The following is a 13,846-nucleotide window of genomic DNA, read 5'->3' on the forward strand; positions in this document are numbered from 1 at the left end:
GCCCTGGTCCTTTTCTGGAATCTGATTCTGCAGCAGTGAGTGCCACGGGTTAGTCGTATGCCACGCTGAGGGGCAGACCCTTCTTAGCAATCCCTCCATTCCGTGTGGCTCAGCTGCTGACACACTCAGCACTGATCCATCTGGTCATGTGTGAAGGTTCTCCCCACCCCGCTACTTTGGACACACTTTGCTGTGCTAACAGATGTGCTGCTCTCTGCTTCTGGAAGGGGAAACCCAGCCTGGGCAGCCTTCAGTATCCCAGGCAGTGTGAGAAGGGAAGTGCCACCTTGCCTGTAAGTTTTCCAGGAGCACCAAAAGTATTGCAGACCTGCCTGCTGTTGAGTCTCAGGAGGTCCCCTCAGTGTCACGCCATAGGGCAGTCCAGTCTTTCTATGTAACTGTGTGTCACTAGCACTTCCCATGCTTCCCACCTAACATGAGCTCTGGTATTCTAGGTCTATCAGCTGGACACAGGACATTACTTATGCAGAAATAAGTACTACGGCCGTGGTCTCTCCATCGAGGGGTTCCGTAATGCTCTCTACCAGTACCTCCACAATGGCCTAGAGTTGCGCAAGGACCTCTTTGAGCCCATACTCGCCAAACTCCGGAGCCTGAAGGCTGTGCTGGAGAGGCAGGCATCCTACCGCTTCTACTCCAGCTCCCTCCTCATCATTTATGACGGGAAGGACAATAGGGCAGGCATGTTCATGGAGCGCAGGGCAGAGATGCGCCTAAAGCGAGTGGACACCTCTCTCCCAGAGAGCCTGCAGGATGACAGCAGCACAGAGCCCAGCCCCTCCGCCCTGCCCAAGGTGGATGTGCGCATGATTGACTTTGCACACAGCACGTTCAAAGGGTTTCGGGATGACCCCACTGTGCATGATGGACCTGACATGGGCTATGTATTCGGGCTGGAAAGCCTCATCAATATAATGGAACAGATGCGGGAGGAGAACCAGTAGGCCTGGGCTGTGCCCGTTCATTCCTACCCTGGTGGCGGGAGCAGGAAAAAGCAAACAACTTTGGTATTCAGTGGTTCGCTTGCTCCCTTGTTTATAACTGTCCCCTAGGCTGGAAGAGCTGTGTGAGGAGTGTGAAGATATCTGCCATCCTGCTGCCCATGTGGTTCTGACTCCACTGGCCTTACCTTCTGGAGGAGGCTCCCAGGGGCCCCACTGGATGATGGGCTCGCTGCTGTTGTGCATCGATCTCTTCATTGTGTGTGCATTCTGGAAGGAGGACCTGGCCACAGGGAAGGGAGGAGTAAGCCAGCCCTTCAGGGTGGAGATGGGGGTTCCGACTGGAATTCCACTGCCTCTGCTCCCCAGAAGTCCCAGCAGAGCCTTTGGTTTGAACCTCTTCTGTCATTTGGAAAGGGCGTTCATTGAAATGAGCCAGAAATATCTATGGGGGCTGATGGGCACAGCACACTCATGCTGTTTCCTATGGTACCAGCTGTTCGTGCAGCTAGCCCTGCCCCAGGGGTGTGATTGATTTGATTGGGGTGTTACTTTGTGATACGACATTTATCTTCTCCAGTTTGGGCATTGTGACAAATCATCCCAAATGGGCAGGAATAAATGACCAAACAAAACCCATTGCAGAGCTGCAGCAATGGGTAAATCACCATGCCCAGTTGCTGTGGGGTCAGTCAGGGAGGCTTTGCTACCACCCCTCGCCACCATCTGCAGCTGGCAGAGAAACTTATGCAGGGCTGTAAGGGCAGGCCTGCCTGCTGGAGTTTCTCTTCCACCAAGGATAAGCATGAGGTTCCTGTGCGATTGACCCTGCCTTGGTGCATTGATCCAATGAGAGTTCAGCTAACTGGCCGGCAGTGGTGTTGACAGCAAGTGAATTCACTCCCCAGCTCTTCCACTGGAGTATATCAAGCTAGTCCCAACCTCAGTGTTTGTATAGCATAGGCACAGCAGCTGGGATGGACGTGTCTTCTGAGCCACATCCAGACCTGGCACTGCAGCACGAGACTGTTGTCTTCTTTGACTCCTCCCAGGGCAAGGCTGACCCCTTCCACACTCTGGAATAGTCCGTCATACTCCCTGGGGTGGGAAAAGGGAAGTGGCTGAGGGGACGGGGTTTCAGCCTTAGCTTGGAAGGATCCTAGTGGAGTTAATGAGGAGGAAGAGTCTTAGCTGAACTGACAGAGGGCTTCAGGCTGTCCCCATCATGTTATCTATTGAGCCCCATGCTGGAGTTACTCATTCGCAGAAGTGCCCCTTCTGTGGGTGGAAGTGGCTGGCTGGCATGGTGACCCCCAGCTGGAAGCACTGCCATCACTACCTGGCCTACCCTCAGGGAGCTGATATCTGCTGGCTTGTGTTAGGGTTGGATACAGCTAAACATTGCTTGGCTATGCTCTGCCCCTATTCTCCACTCCCACTAGTGGATCTCTGTGCTGGGGACTTGAATGACAGCAGGGAAAAGAGGTGCTCTGAGCTAAATGAAAGCATCAGGTAAATCAGCTACATGAAAGCCTGATCGAAGCTGTCCAGTCTCCAAGCTGAGGATGGACACGGTGCCTGTGGCTCAGGGTATTCTGTGTCAGAGGGATTCTCCACCTAGATGTTATTTCCATGACCCTGAGACTAGCTCTTCTAACCCAAACTGTCATCTGCGGGCGAGGGGGCATTGCCATCTGCGGTTGCTGCAGAGAGTGCAGGATTTGGGGCCGTTGGGTCTCAATCCTGTTACTGCTAGTTGGGGGGAAGACAGGAGCAGTGCTTGAGTTTGTGCTAAAACTTAAGACTGCCCTGTCTCTTTACTACTCTTCTGAGCTTGGTTAAAGTCCATGTCCCCCTCAAGCCTTGCAGATGGGGGCTGGACTCTTGGCCATGGCATTAGCATTTGTTAAGTTACTCCTCCCTCCACGTCCATGAGCTCTTCCTCCCCAAGCAGCTGCTAATGGGATTTTCTCAGTGGCCAGGACACAGCAGTCAAAGGTGGGCTGCTGGAAGCAATGCAGTTATTTCCATGGTTGAGGCAAAGAAGTCCAAGTTAGCTGGGCAGAAATGCATTGAGGTCCTTGTGCATTGTGACCAATCAAATCCTAGTCAAGTGGCCTGCCTTCCTCACTGGCCCTGCTATGGCAGGTAGCGTTAATGCGAGGCATTTCACACCAGGGAGGGGACTCGTCCACATATGGTCGCTTGGTCTTTCAGCATTCCCATTGTCCCCCATTCTCGGTATTGTTGAGGGAAGCGGGGATATGTGTCACAGCTCTCGTCTCTCCCATTGGATCCTGCACTGAAGTCCTAATGCTGAGTGTGGCACCTCAGCCATCCTGGTGAGGCTTGTACGTTGGCTTTGGTCCAGTACCAACCCTGTATTACATCCTGGATCCAGGGTCACACCGACATAGCTGGACTTGAGGGGAGATCTTGTCTGTACACCAGTCTCCTCAGTCATAGTGAGGTGTATACACAGATCACTAGCAACATGGTGCGTTCCCTGTTTGGTTTCTTGTGATTCCCCTTGCAAAGTATCTTTGGACCATCCTGACAAAATTTCCAGAACTTGTAAATAGCCTTGACAACGGAATTGTTCTGCTTGTTGGAGGGGTTTTTATTCTGTTTGTGCTTCATGAAGAACCAAAAGAAATGAAGGGTTTAGTTTTGCCAGTGCTGCAGTGTTACATTTCTGCACAGCCTTGCTCAGCAGCAATAACCCTTCCCATCCAGCTGAGTGCAGTGATATGCAGGACATGGCGTTGGATGGGCTTCAGGCTGGGCCGGAGATGAATGCAAGTGCCTTGGACTTCTGGAGGCTTGAGTTGGTTATCTGGCTTAGAGCACAAATGGAATGGCTGTTTTCCTGCTAATCCCTCCTAGACACCATCAACACACTCCTTGTCACCCTTGCCACAGCCTCCTTAATACAGGCGTAACTGGAATTGAGGTGCATAGGCAGAGCTAGTTGTGGGACACTCCCGCAGAGCATACATGATGGAAGTGAGGCACTTTCACGTCTGGCTGTCAATCCAGGGCAAGTTAGTAACTTGAAGGCAGCCCAGTAGGCACGCTGCGTGGGCAGCCCTTGTATCTTGGCACTTCTTTGAACCCAGAGCAACATGGGGCAGTGGAAGTGACAATAGAAAGGCTTCAAGTGGGAGCTGGCCAGGTCAGCACATGAAGAAAGTCTTTTCCTCAGCTGCTCTTTGCAGTTAGACTTCTAGATGATTGCTCTGGACGAACATGGAGCCGTTGCTGGATTTTATCTCCCTCTTGCTCTTGGAGATACAGCATAGAGCTCGATGCTGGCTTTGCAAGCAGCTCTGGTTGATATTTCCAAGGCAGTAAACGTCTCCAAAAGTGAGACTTGCAGATCCATTGGCTCCTGGTAGCCTCACAGCTTGCCCTGCCTTGCAGAGAAGGGAATGAAGTCAACTCCAGGTGTCTGCTTCTGCCCAGGGCTCCTACAGGATGGTCTTGGCACCTTCTCTGTTATGTGGATGGGCTTTGTTGCTGGTTTGCAGAGATTGTTACTTTACTAGTTTGGGTGAAACAAAGTTACTGTTAGGAACTGTAGCCCCAAGCATGGCCAGGATGAGAGCATTTGCTGTTAACACTGTAGCAAGTGTCCTTTCCCTTCTGGGACCAGGAACCAGGAGTCTCTAGATAGCCACTTCTTGAGCAATGTGCCAGCCCCTGGCTACTACCTCTGTCTAGGTAAATCCTCACATTAGATAATTATGTGGTTAGCAGAATCCTCATAGAGCTGATCCTGTTTAAAAATGGGTTCTGTATTTTTCATTGTGGAACTCCCCAGTCATTCCCCAAAGCCAAATGGTTCAGTATTTCGTTGGTTTGACTTCAGAGAACAAAAGAAAAGGTGCTTTTCTCCCCTGCCCTGGGAAGCAGTGTTGTAACTGGTTAACCTACCACAAGGAGGTAGGAGTGAGTTGATGTGATGTAACCCTGACCTAATTTCCCAAGTGAGTGCACCCTTATGTTTAAATGTAGAGGACTGGCTGACCTGGTCATAAATGCAGCTGCTTGGTGTTGGAGTGCAGGGTTACGGGGGTGCTTTTTGGACTGCCCTTTCCTAAAAAACTATTTTGCATGCATTGTACACAGTCAAATCCACTTCAGGTGTGTGCGCATAAATAGTCCTTCAGTCCTGTCAAGCAGCATAACCTGTTTGCCTCCTTTCAGAGCTTGCGAACATTTCACGCCCAGCAGCGTGAACTTCTGTAGTAGAATATAAACGCACTCTGTAGTTGCCTTCATGTAGAAAGATGGACCTGCTTGCAGCCTTTTGGAATACATAGCCAGTCAATCTCTAGCAATAGTATGATCTGCCAGCATTGAGAGCATGTGTAGGTCTATTATCAATGCAAGGGTTTTTCTGCGTCTAGGTCCCTGGTCTTACAAACATGGACAAAAGAGAACAAGACTGTTCTTCCGATAAACACTCTGTGGTTGGGAGGGTAGCAGGGGCTTGTTTTATTGCCTAAAGCCATGAGGATTTGGATGGGTTGCTGCTGTCTTGGGGAAGATGTTGGGGAGTCTTCCTCTTTTCCTGGCCTGGCCTGTAACTTGTCGTACCCTGTAACTTGTCATTGGCAGCTCTTCTTGCTGTGTCAGTGGGAGTGGAGGCTACTTTCCCTAGCTAGCAGCTTTGATGTTTGAGTTGGGCTGGTAAGTGTAATCTCTGTATAAGAACTAGCAGATCTAAGGCTTTGAAGCCTTCCTGTGGAGATGTTGAAATCTGCGTAAAGTACACCTGGCTCCAAAGTGGGTAGCACATTTTGTGCAGTTTCTGTGAATTTGGCCCCTTACGTGTAGTGGCTCTTCTCAACTCTTGTGCTAGAGCAAAAGCCGCAGGGAGCCAGTTCCCTCAGTGCTGGAGAAGGGCATGAAGGAGTTGACTCATCAGCTGTAACTTGCTCATTCCTGCACCCTAGCCTGTGAGACCTCAGGCTTGTGCCAAACAGCCCTGTCCCCACAGAGGACCAAACCGTGACTCAGGGCCCGCCTGCATGCCTGCTGCTCCTGCATGTGTTGTGTTATGGGGCCAATGGAGCAGCAGTAGCTGCTCGAGGATGTTTGCCCAACCCAGAGCTATGTTACCTAATTCATCATATAAAGCTGATGATCGAGATAATGTGGAGGTGCAGTCTGTAGATGTGGCAGCTCCCCAGCATGCACTGCTCCGTTGTGATGCAATCAGCCTGGTTGTACTTCTTGCTGTATAGGCCAAACCTCCATGTTAAAGCAGAGAGCAGTGGCATTCTGACTTCCTGGAGGGGTGATTGTTGAGAATCCAGTCCTGCAACTTCCTCGTTTTATGGTGGGCCCCATCTCCTCATTTCCCACTCCTGGACTCTGCCCAGAACAGAGTCACCCAAACCAGAAGTTCAGACTTCGATGTTTGTATTTGTACTGTTATTGCATGTTTATCTCAGGAGCAAAATGCTTGTGTACTTGAAAGGTCCAGGTGTGGAGGGATCTGTGGCAAGTGTAGAAGGACTTGTTACTGGAGGAAGGGAGGGGGCCCTCTGAAGCAGAGAGCTTTAGCCCTCTCCTGCCCTGCATCCCTTTGGCTTGTCTGGGAGGTATGCAGCATCATATTGTCTTTGAGCATTTCCTGCATATTTTTTTGAATTCTCTTTCAGCCCCACTTTACTGGGCCAAGTCAAGCTTATGGGCATGAAAAGTACCAGTACCTGTACTCCAGACGCTGCAACGTTACCTCTCCTGCTGTCTCTAAAGTCATGTATATACAAATAAAAGCAGTTAGAAATTTAGCAGTGATGTGCACGTCTCTCTGTGCTGTTGTTTTCTCCCACCAGACGTTTCCCAAACTCGTGGTATCAGGTAGGCTGCAGGAGTGCAGTCACTTCCTTATCACAGATAGGGAATGATCTATAAAGACAAAGCTGAATTGGTGGGGGAGGGGATGTAACATACATGCCAAGCAGTTGAGGTGGTGATATGTGGCTTTGCCATCTTTGATCCGAGTACATTGCAGTGGGTATGGTGGGAAAATTGACCAGAGAGGAATCCAGGGACTGCTATGAGAAAACATCAGCCTACGCTTCCTCTAACTGCTGTGCAATCTCAGACACTGCCTGGGAAAGGATCTCCACAGTCCATTGGACATCAGCGTGGCCTTGGTTACGGAGGCACCAATAGTGGCTTCATAGTTAAGGTTGAGTTTTGCAACTTAGGGATTCAGCTTCTTACGGAGGAAGAGTACAGTGTACCCTCCATACATTCTGTGTTAACATCTGTTAATGTTTGAGTTACAATTCAGTAAAAATGGGCACAATTAACAGTTCCCCTTGTCAGCTGTCCCTTCTGTAGCTAACAAGCAGCTGGCTTTTACCTTTCACAGTCCTGCAAACAAGTGCACTGGCAAATTTGAAATTTGGTTTTAATGAAGCAAAGTTCCTGAAAACTGGTTACTCACCTTGTAACTGTTCGAAATGTGTTGTTCATGTCCATTCCAATCAGGTGTGTGCGTGTGCACAGTAGCCAGAAGACTTTCCCCTAGCAGCATCCGTGGGGTTGGCCTGGGTGCCCAATTAAGGGCCCTGCCGACCTGCCACCCCTCAGTTCCTTCTTGCCGGCTACTGCCACAGAGGGGAAGGAGGGCGGGTATTGGAATGGACATTAACAACACATCTCGAAGAGCAACAGTTATGAGAAGGTAACAGGTTTATTCTTCTTTGAGTGCTTGTTTGTGTCAATTCCAATCAGGTGACTCACAAGCCCAAGTTCAGGAGGCGGGGTTGGAGTTGTCCGCTGATTGGAACACCGCTCCTCCAAAGGTTGCATTGTCTCTGGCCTGCTGGGTAATTGCATAGTGTGTGGTGAAAGTGTGGATGGAGGACCACATCTGACTGCTGGATGTGAGCGTATAGCGTGTTGAGACCTTTTAGAAATTGGCTGACCATCGGGTTAGCAAAGACAGAGCGGCCCTCCATACCTGAGTGGAATGCTGCGATGGCGGCCAAGTGAACCCTTACTGGCAACATTGAAAGCCCCTGCTGCTTCAGATGGAGGAGGCAGTCCAGAATAAGTGGCACTGGGGTAGCGTTGGGAGCAAATGGTGCTCTGCCGACCAGATTGAAAATCTCTTCCACTTGGCAAGGTAGGCAGCTCTCGTAAAGGGTTACCTGCTGCTAAGGAGGACTTGTCTAACCTGGTCTGAACAGAAAAGGTCCACCGGGTTCAACCTCGGAGTTTCCATGCTGTGAGGTGCAGCGCCTCAAGGTTCGGATGTTGGAGACAATCATGATCTTGTATCAGGAGGTCGGGAAGAGTGGCAGGGCAACTGGAGCTTCCACAGACATGTCTAGGAGAGATGTGCACCAGTGCTGGCAGGGCCAGGCTGGAGCTATCAATATGACCTGAGCTTGTTCCCTCTGGAGCTTGAGGAGTACCTTGTGAATGACCGGTATGGGCGGAAAGGTGTATAGAAGACAACCTCCCCATGGGAGGAGGAAAGCGTCTGCGCTGGAGACTGGGCTGTGATTTTTTGGAAGGAGCAGAACTGCTGGCACTTCCTGTTGTGTCGCATGGCGAATAGGTCTATCTGGGGAAATCCCCATCTCTGGAAGATTGAATTCACGACGCCTGGGTGAAGGGACCACTCGTGGCCATGAAAGGACCTGCTAGGTGGTCCGCCAGCTCGTTCTGTACACCAGAGATCCGTGTGACATCATCGCTAGCTTTCCCTTTGACTGAACAGGGTGCTGGGATGGAGCCTCTGGTGCCAGCACATCCACCTGCTTCGGGGGCGAGAATGACACCATGAGTCTCAGCAGGTCCTGCGCCGCCTCAAAAGCCTCCGGGGTGGACAGGAGCAGCAGGTGCTCCAAGGAATTCAGCGAGCAGGATGGGCCTGGACTAGACTACCTCACTTGGGCAGGAGTCGACGTAGCCCCTCTCAGAGCAGTGGCCCAACTGAGGTGCCACTGATGGATGGTCCCTGGATCTTGCCGAGGGGAATCAGCCTCTTTCCGCTGTCTTCTGCGTGGTGATTGGGACCGGTGCCGAAGGCTGGAGTGCCCCCGAGAGACTCCATGACGGTCTCGAGCCTTCTTGGAAATGTCCTTTTTCGACGCCGCATCTCTCAAAGACGGTGCTGGAGTGCTCCGCACCGAAGAAGACGTACTGGGAGCAGGATCCCTGGTGCCAGGGTCTGACTGAGGTCAGAGAGCTGTCTCCATAAGGAGGATTTTATGCCACTACTCCCTCTCTTTAAGAGTTCTTGGTTGGAATGCCTGACAGATCTTGCAGTGGTCTTTTTGGTGACCTTCGCACAGACACCGTAAACAGGAGGTGTGGGGGTCACTTTTAGGCATGCACTTCATGCAGTCTTGGCAAGTCTTGAAGCCCAGGGATCAGGGCATGCCCTAGTGACAAATAGGAGGGGGGGGGAAAGTGAGGGGGGGAACCCCCCATAATTGAAACTTATAAATGAACTATCTACACCAACTAGAACTCACTATCTACAGCGAAAAGTGAAAGTACAGCTAAGCTCCTTGCCGAAGCAAGAGCAAGGGGAAGTTCAGCCATAGTCACTGGTGGTAAGAAGGAACTGAGGGTGGCGGGTCAGCAGGGTCTTTTATTGGGCGCCATGAAGGATGCTGCTAGAGGAGAAAATTTCTGGCTACTTTGCACATCCACAAACCTGACTGGAATGGAGATGAGCAAGCAATTGAAGAGCCATTATTCCATCTCATTTATAGTTAAGGGCAGCTAAATAGCATGACATCAGAAGTAACTCAGCCAGTCACCACGGCTAGTCCTCTACAGCTAATTTACCTGTTGCAATGTTTTTGGTTAAAGTGAGTCAAGGGCATGAGGGGGAGCAGACAGGGATGAGGAGTTCTCATTACATTTGAGCAGCTGTGCACAGATAGTGCAGGGGCTTGGCTCTAGGCCCTGCCCTACTTCCACTCTCAGCTTTCTCTCAGTGGGGTGCCCAGGTACTGCTGGACTACCTCAATTCAGTCTTCTCCCCCAGAGAGGGTACATGTGGGGGGATCCAGTTCAGCATTCTGTATGGAGGGGCAGCATAATGTCACCAGTCCCCCTGCGGGGAGTGAGGGAGCAGAAAGTGCACAGGGGCAGGAGCATCATACCCACACTGGGATGGGTGGGGAGATCTTGCCTCACGCAGCTAGTAGCAAAGAGGAAGATGAGCGACCTAAGAAAAAGATTGAGACTCCCTTCCACAGCTGAAGAACTTGAAAAGTCAATTCTTAGACACGAGGCCTGTTGAATGGGGGTTCAGCCTCAGCAAGACCTATAAGTGGAAGCGGAGCCATGGCGGCTCACCTTCACCCACAAGACATCAAAAACCCATGGACTTCTGTTAGGCTTACTTCTAAAAGAGATCCAAAGCCATAAGGGTGAGAAACACCTTACCTCCCCCTCCCCCCTGCTATGGCCACCCCCTGCTAGAGAAACCCCTTGCCTTCCACCCCCTGCTCCAACCTGCCCTGGCATAAACCCCCTCCCCCCCAGCTAGAGAAACACATTGCCTTCACCCCCACCCTGGCACAGCAGCCCTGGGCAAGAAAAACACCTCGCTTTCCCCGTCCTGCCCTGGCACAGCCACCCCAGGCTAAACAAACACCTTGCCTCTGCCCGCCCCCACAGCCTGCCCTGCCCTGGCACAGCCCCCCCCCGCTAGAGAAATAGCTCACCTCCCCCTGCCCTCCATGGCACGGCCACCCCGGGCTAGAGAAACATCTTGCCACCCACCCCCAGAGCCTGCAAGGGCACGGCCACCCCAGGGTTAAAGAAACTCCTCACCCTGCCCTTGCACAGCCGCCCCGGGGTAGAGAAACACCTCGCTTCTGTGCTGTCATGGCGTCACCCAGTCAGTGCTCTGGAACTACTCCATACAAAGCCAGCCAGGACTCTGGGGAAGGATGCCTCCTCTCTCTGAGCATACTGGCACCAGGGCAAGAAGCTTACACAACTTCCACCTTCCTGGGTCTGACCTCGGAGCATTCAGCATCCCCTTCCACACCATGCGCTTCCCACAGCGAGTCTGCCCAGGTGGGGCTCCTGGGAGGTCAGAGGGCCCTGCACCCCAATTCCACACTCAGATGTGACTCTCAGCCAGCCGGTAAAACAGAAGGTTTATAAGGGCATGTCTACACTTACCTCCGGAGCAATCGATCCAGCGGGGATTGAGACATGATAAATCGACTGCTGAGCACTCTCCCGTCGACTCCATTACTGCACCGGAGCGAAAAGCTTAGGTGGAGTCAACGGGAGCGTCAGCAGTCGACAGTGAAGACACTGCGCTAAGTAGCTCTAAGTACATCAACTTCAGCTACTTCAGCTCGCACCCACCTCCCTGCCCCCCAGTGGAGACCAGGCTTTAGTTGACAGGAACATAGAGTAGAACAGAGCTTGCTATCACAGAAATCAGTGTCTTTCAGCCAAGGCTATCGTGGGAGTTCTGGGCCAGATGCCCTGGACTCCCCCTCTTCTAGTCCCCCCCATGCAGACAGCCAGTTTTCAGCAACCAGACCTCTGGCACACCCCTGTTGCTTCTCCTTCTCTTTGTCTTGCTTCCTGGGCAAAAGGTGTCACCTGGTGGCATCCCCCTCCTGGGTCTCGGGTTACATAGGTGCAAACAGCTGGGTTGCCTCACCTGCCCTGAGTGCCTCAGCAAAAATCTCACACCCAATTCCCAACACCAAAGTACTGCTGCAGAAACTAAGTATACTGCAGTACACTCGGAAACACAGTATTAGTACAGGACAGTAAGACTCATATGCAACAAAACAAGATGAATAAAACCTCACTTCATCCCATCTCTCCCCGCTTCAAGACCGAACTGAGGACTGGCTAAAAACATAGATATCATCAATATATGCCAGGGCAAAATTCTGCATCCCCTTGAGTAACTTGTCCACCAGGCACTGGAAGGTGGCAGGTGTGCCCTTTAGGCCAAAAATTAGGAACAGGAACTCATATGGCCCCAGAGGGGGGATAAAAGCAGATTTCAGCCGGACATCCAGATCCAAAGGTACTTGCCAGTAGGCCTTGGTGAGATCCATAGTAGTGAAATAACGAGGCCCTCCTAGCTTGTCTAGGAGATCGTTGGGCCTAGGCGTGGGATAGGCATCGAACTTGGTGATGGCATTAAGCCTCTGGTAATTCAGACAAAACTGGATTGCCCTGTCCTTCTTGGGGACAAACACCACGGGAGAGGCCCAAGGGCTGGAGGACAGCTGGATCACCCCTAAAGCCAGCATGTACTTGACCTCTCTCTCCAGGTCCTGGGCTGTTTTCCCAGTGACCCAGAATGGGGAGCATCTTACAGGAGGGTGGGCTCCTGTCTCCACCTAGTGGACAGCCCAGGTTAGTGAGCCTAGGCTGGTTGGAGAACAGCTGCTGGTAGGAACCCAGCACCCCTCGGATTTCTGCCTGCTGGGCAGGGGTTAGCTGTCAGAGGGGGAATTTATTCCAGTGAAGGGCCGGCACTTGCCTCAGGGAATAAATCCACCAGGGGATCATCTCCCTGCTCCTCCCACTGACCACACATGATCAGTACCAAATTCTCCCTGTCAAAAGTCCAGCGTCATGTTGACATGGTACACCTGGTGGCCATGAGCCTGATCAGACAGTTCCACCACATAGTTCCTCATTCAGCTGCTTGATGACTTTAAAGGGTCCGTTCCAGGCAGCTTGAAATTTGTTCTTCCTCATGGGAATGAGAACCCTCCCCTGGTCCCCACTGGCATAGGAGTGGGCATGCGCTGAGCGGTCGTACCAGACCTTCTGCTTCCCCTGGGCCATAGCTAGATTCTCCTGGGCCAAGTCCATGAGCTCAGCGACCTTTTCCCAGAAAGTCAGTACATACTCCACCACTGATTCTCCATCGGGGGAGCTCTTCCCCTCCCATTCGATCCCTCATCAAGTCCAGGGGTCCCCTCACTCTCCTCCTATACAGCAACTCAAAAGGAGAGACCACAGTTGATTCCTGGGGCACTTCCCGGTACGCGAACAGCAAGTGGGGTAAATACTTGTCCCAGTCCTGCAGGTGTTGGTGTGACAAAGTGGGGATTTTCCCTTGTTATGTTGTATGTGCGCCAATGTGAGTCTTACAGTTTTGCATGAATGATGTGTGTACCTCAGGTTCCATGTGTATTGCACAATGTCTAGGTTGTGGGGAATAACGGTGTGAGACTTTGCAGGGGCTGATCCAGGTGCCTGGATGCTATGGCCTGCCTGGATGCTATGGCCGCCCTCTTCATAACCTGAGACCCAGGAGGGGGATTCGACCCAGGGAATTCCCTTGGCCCAGGAAGAGAGAGAGAGGCCAGAGGAGGGAGCAACGGGCAGGGCAGGGGCCAGGCAGCTGGAAGCAAGTCAGTCTTGGGTGCCGTGGGGCGCAGGGAGAGGACCAGAGCCCTGGCTCTGGGCTCCCCTCCCCACAAGTTGGACTTAGCTGAAAGTCACTGATTTTCTGTGCTAACAAGTTCTGTTCTATGCTGTGTTCCCTGTCGACTAATAAACCTGTTTTACCGGCTGTCTGAGAGTCACATCTGACTGGGGAGTTGGGGTGCAGGGCCCTCTGGCTTCCCCAGGAGCCCCGCCCCAGGCAGACTCGCTGCAGGAAGCACACGGTGTGGAAGGGGATGCTGAATGCTCCAAGGTCAGACCCAGGAAGGTTGAAGCTGTGTAAGCTTCTTGCCATCGAGACAGTATGCTCAGGGAGAGGAGGCATGCTGACTGGCTTTATATGAAGTAGTTCCAGAGCATTGCCCCGGTGACTCCGTGACAACTGCTGGCAGCGGTGGGATAAACTGCACAGAGCATCCTGCAGTAAGTGGCTGGGGAGCAGTAAA

At 52.0% G+C, this 13,846-nt stretch overlaps 1 protein-coding gene across 7 annotated transcripts in view; it reads left to right on the top strand.

Annotated features, from left to right (window-relative positions):
* Nucleotides 1-6,766, top strand: part of IP6K1 (inositol hexakisphosphate kinase 1) — a 73,793-nt gene extending 67,027 nt beyond the window's left edge. For all 7 annotated transcript variants that reach the window (XM_037905735.2, XM_037905733.2, XM_043551115.1 and 4 more), the window contains one exon: nt 456-6,766. In XM_037905735.2, the coding sequence (XP_037761663.1) occupies nt 456-965 (510 nt within the window). In that variant the 3' untranslated portion in view covers nt 966-6,766. The remainder of the gene's footprint in view (nt 1-455) is intronic.
* The last annotated feature ends 7,080 nt before the right edge of the window (nt 6,767-13,846 follow it).

The sequence above is a fragment of the Chelonia mydas genome, chromosome 7 (assembly GCF_015237465.2).
Source record: "Chelonia mydas isolate rCheMyd1 chromosome 7, rCheMyd1.pri.v2, whole genome shotgun sequence".
Lineage (NCBI taxonomy): Eukaryota > Metazoa > Chordata > Testudines > Cheloniidae > Chelonia > Chelonia mydas.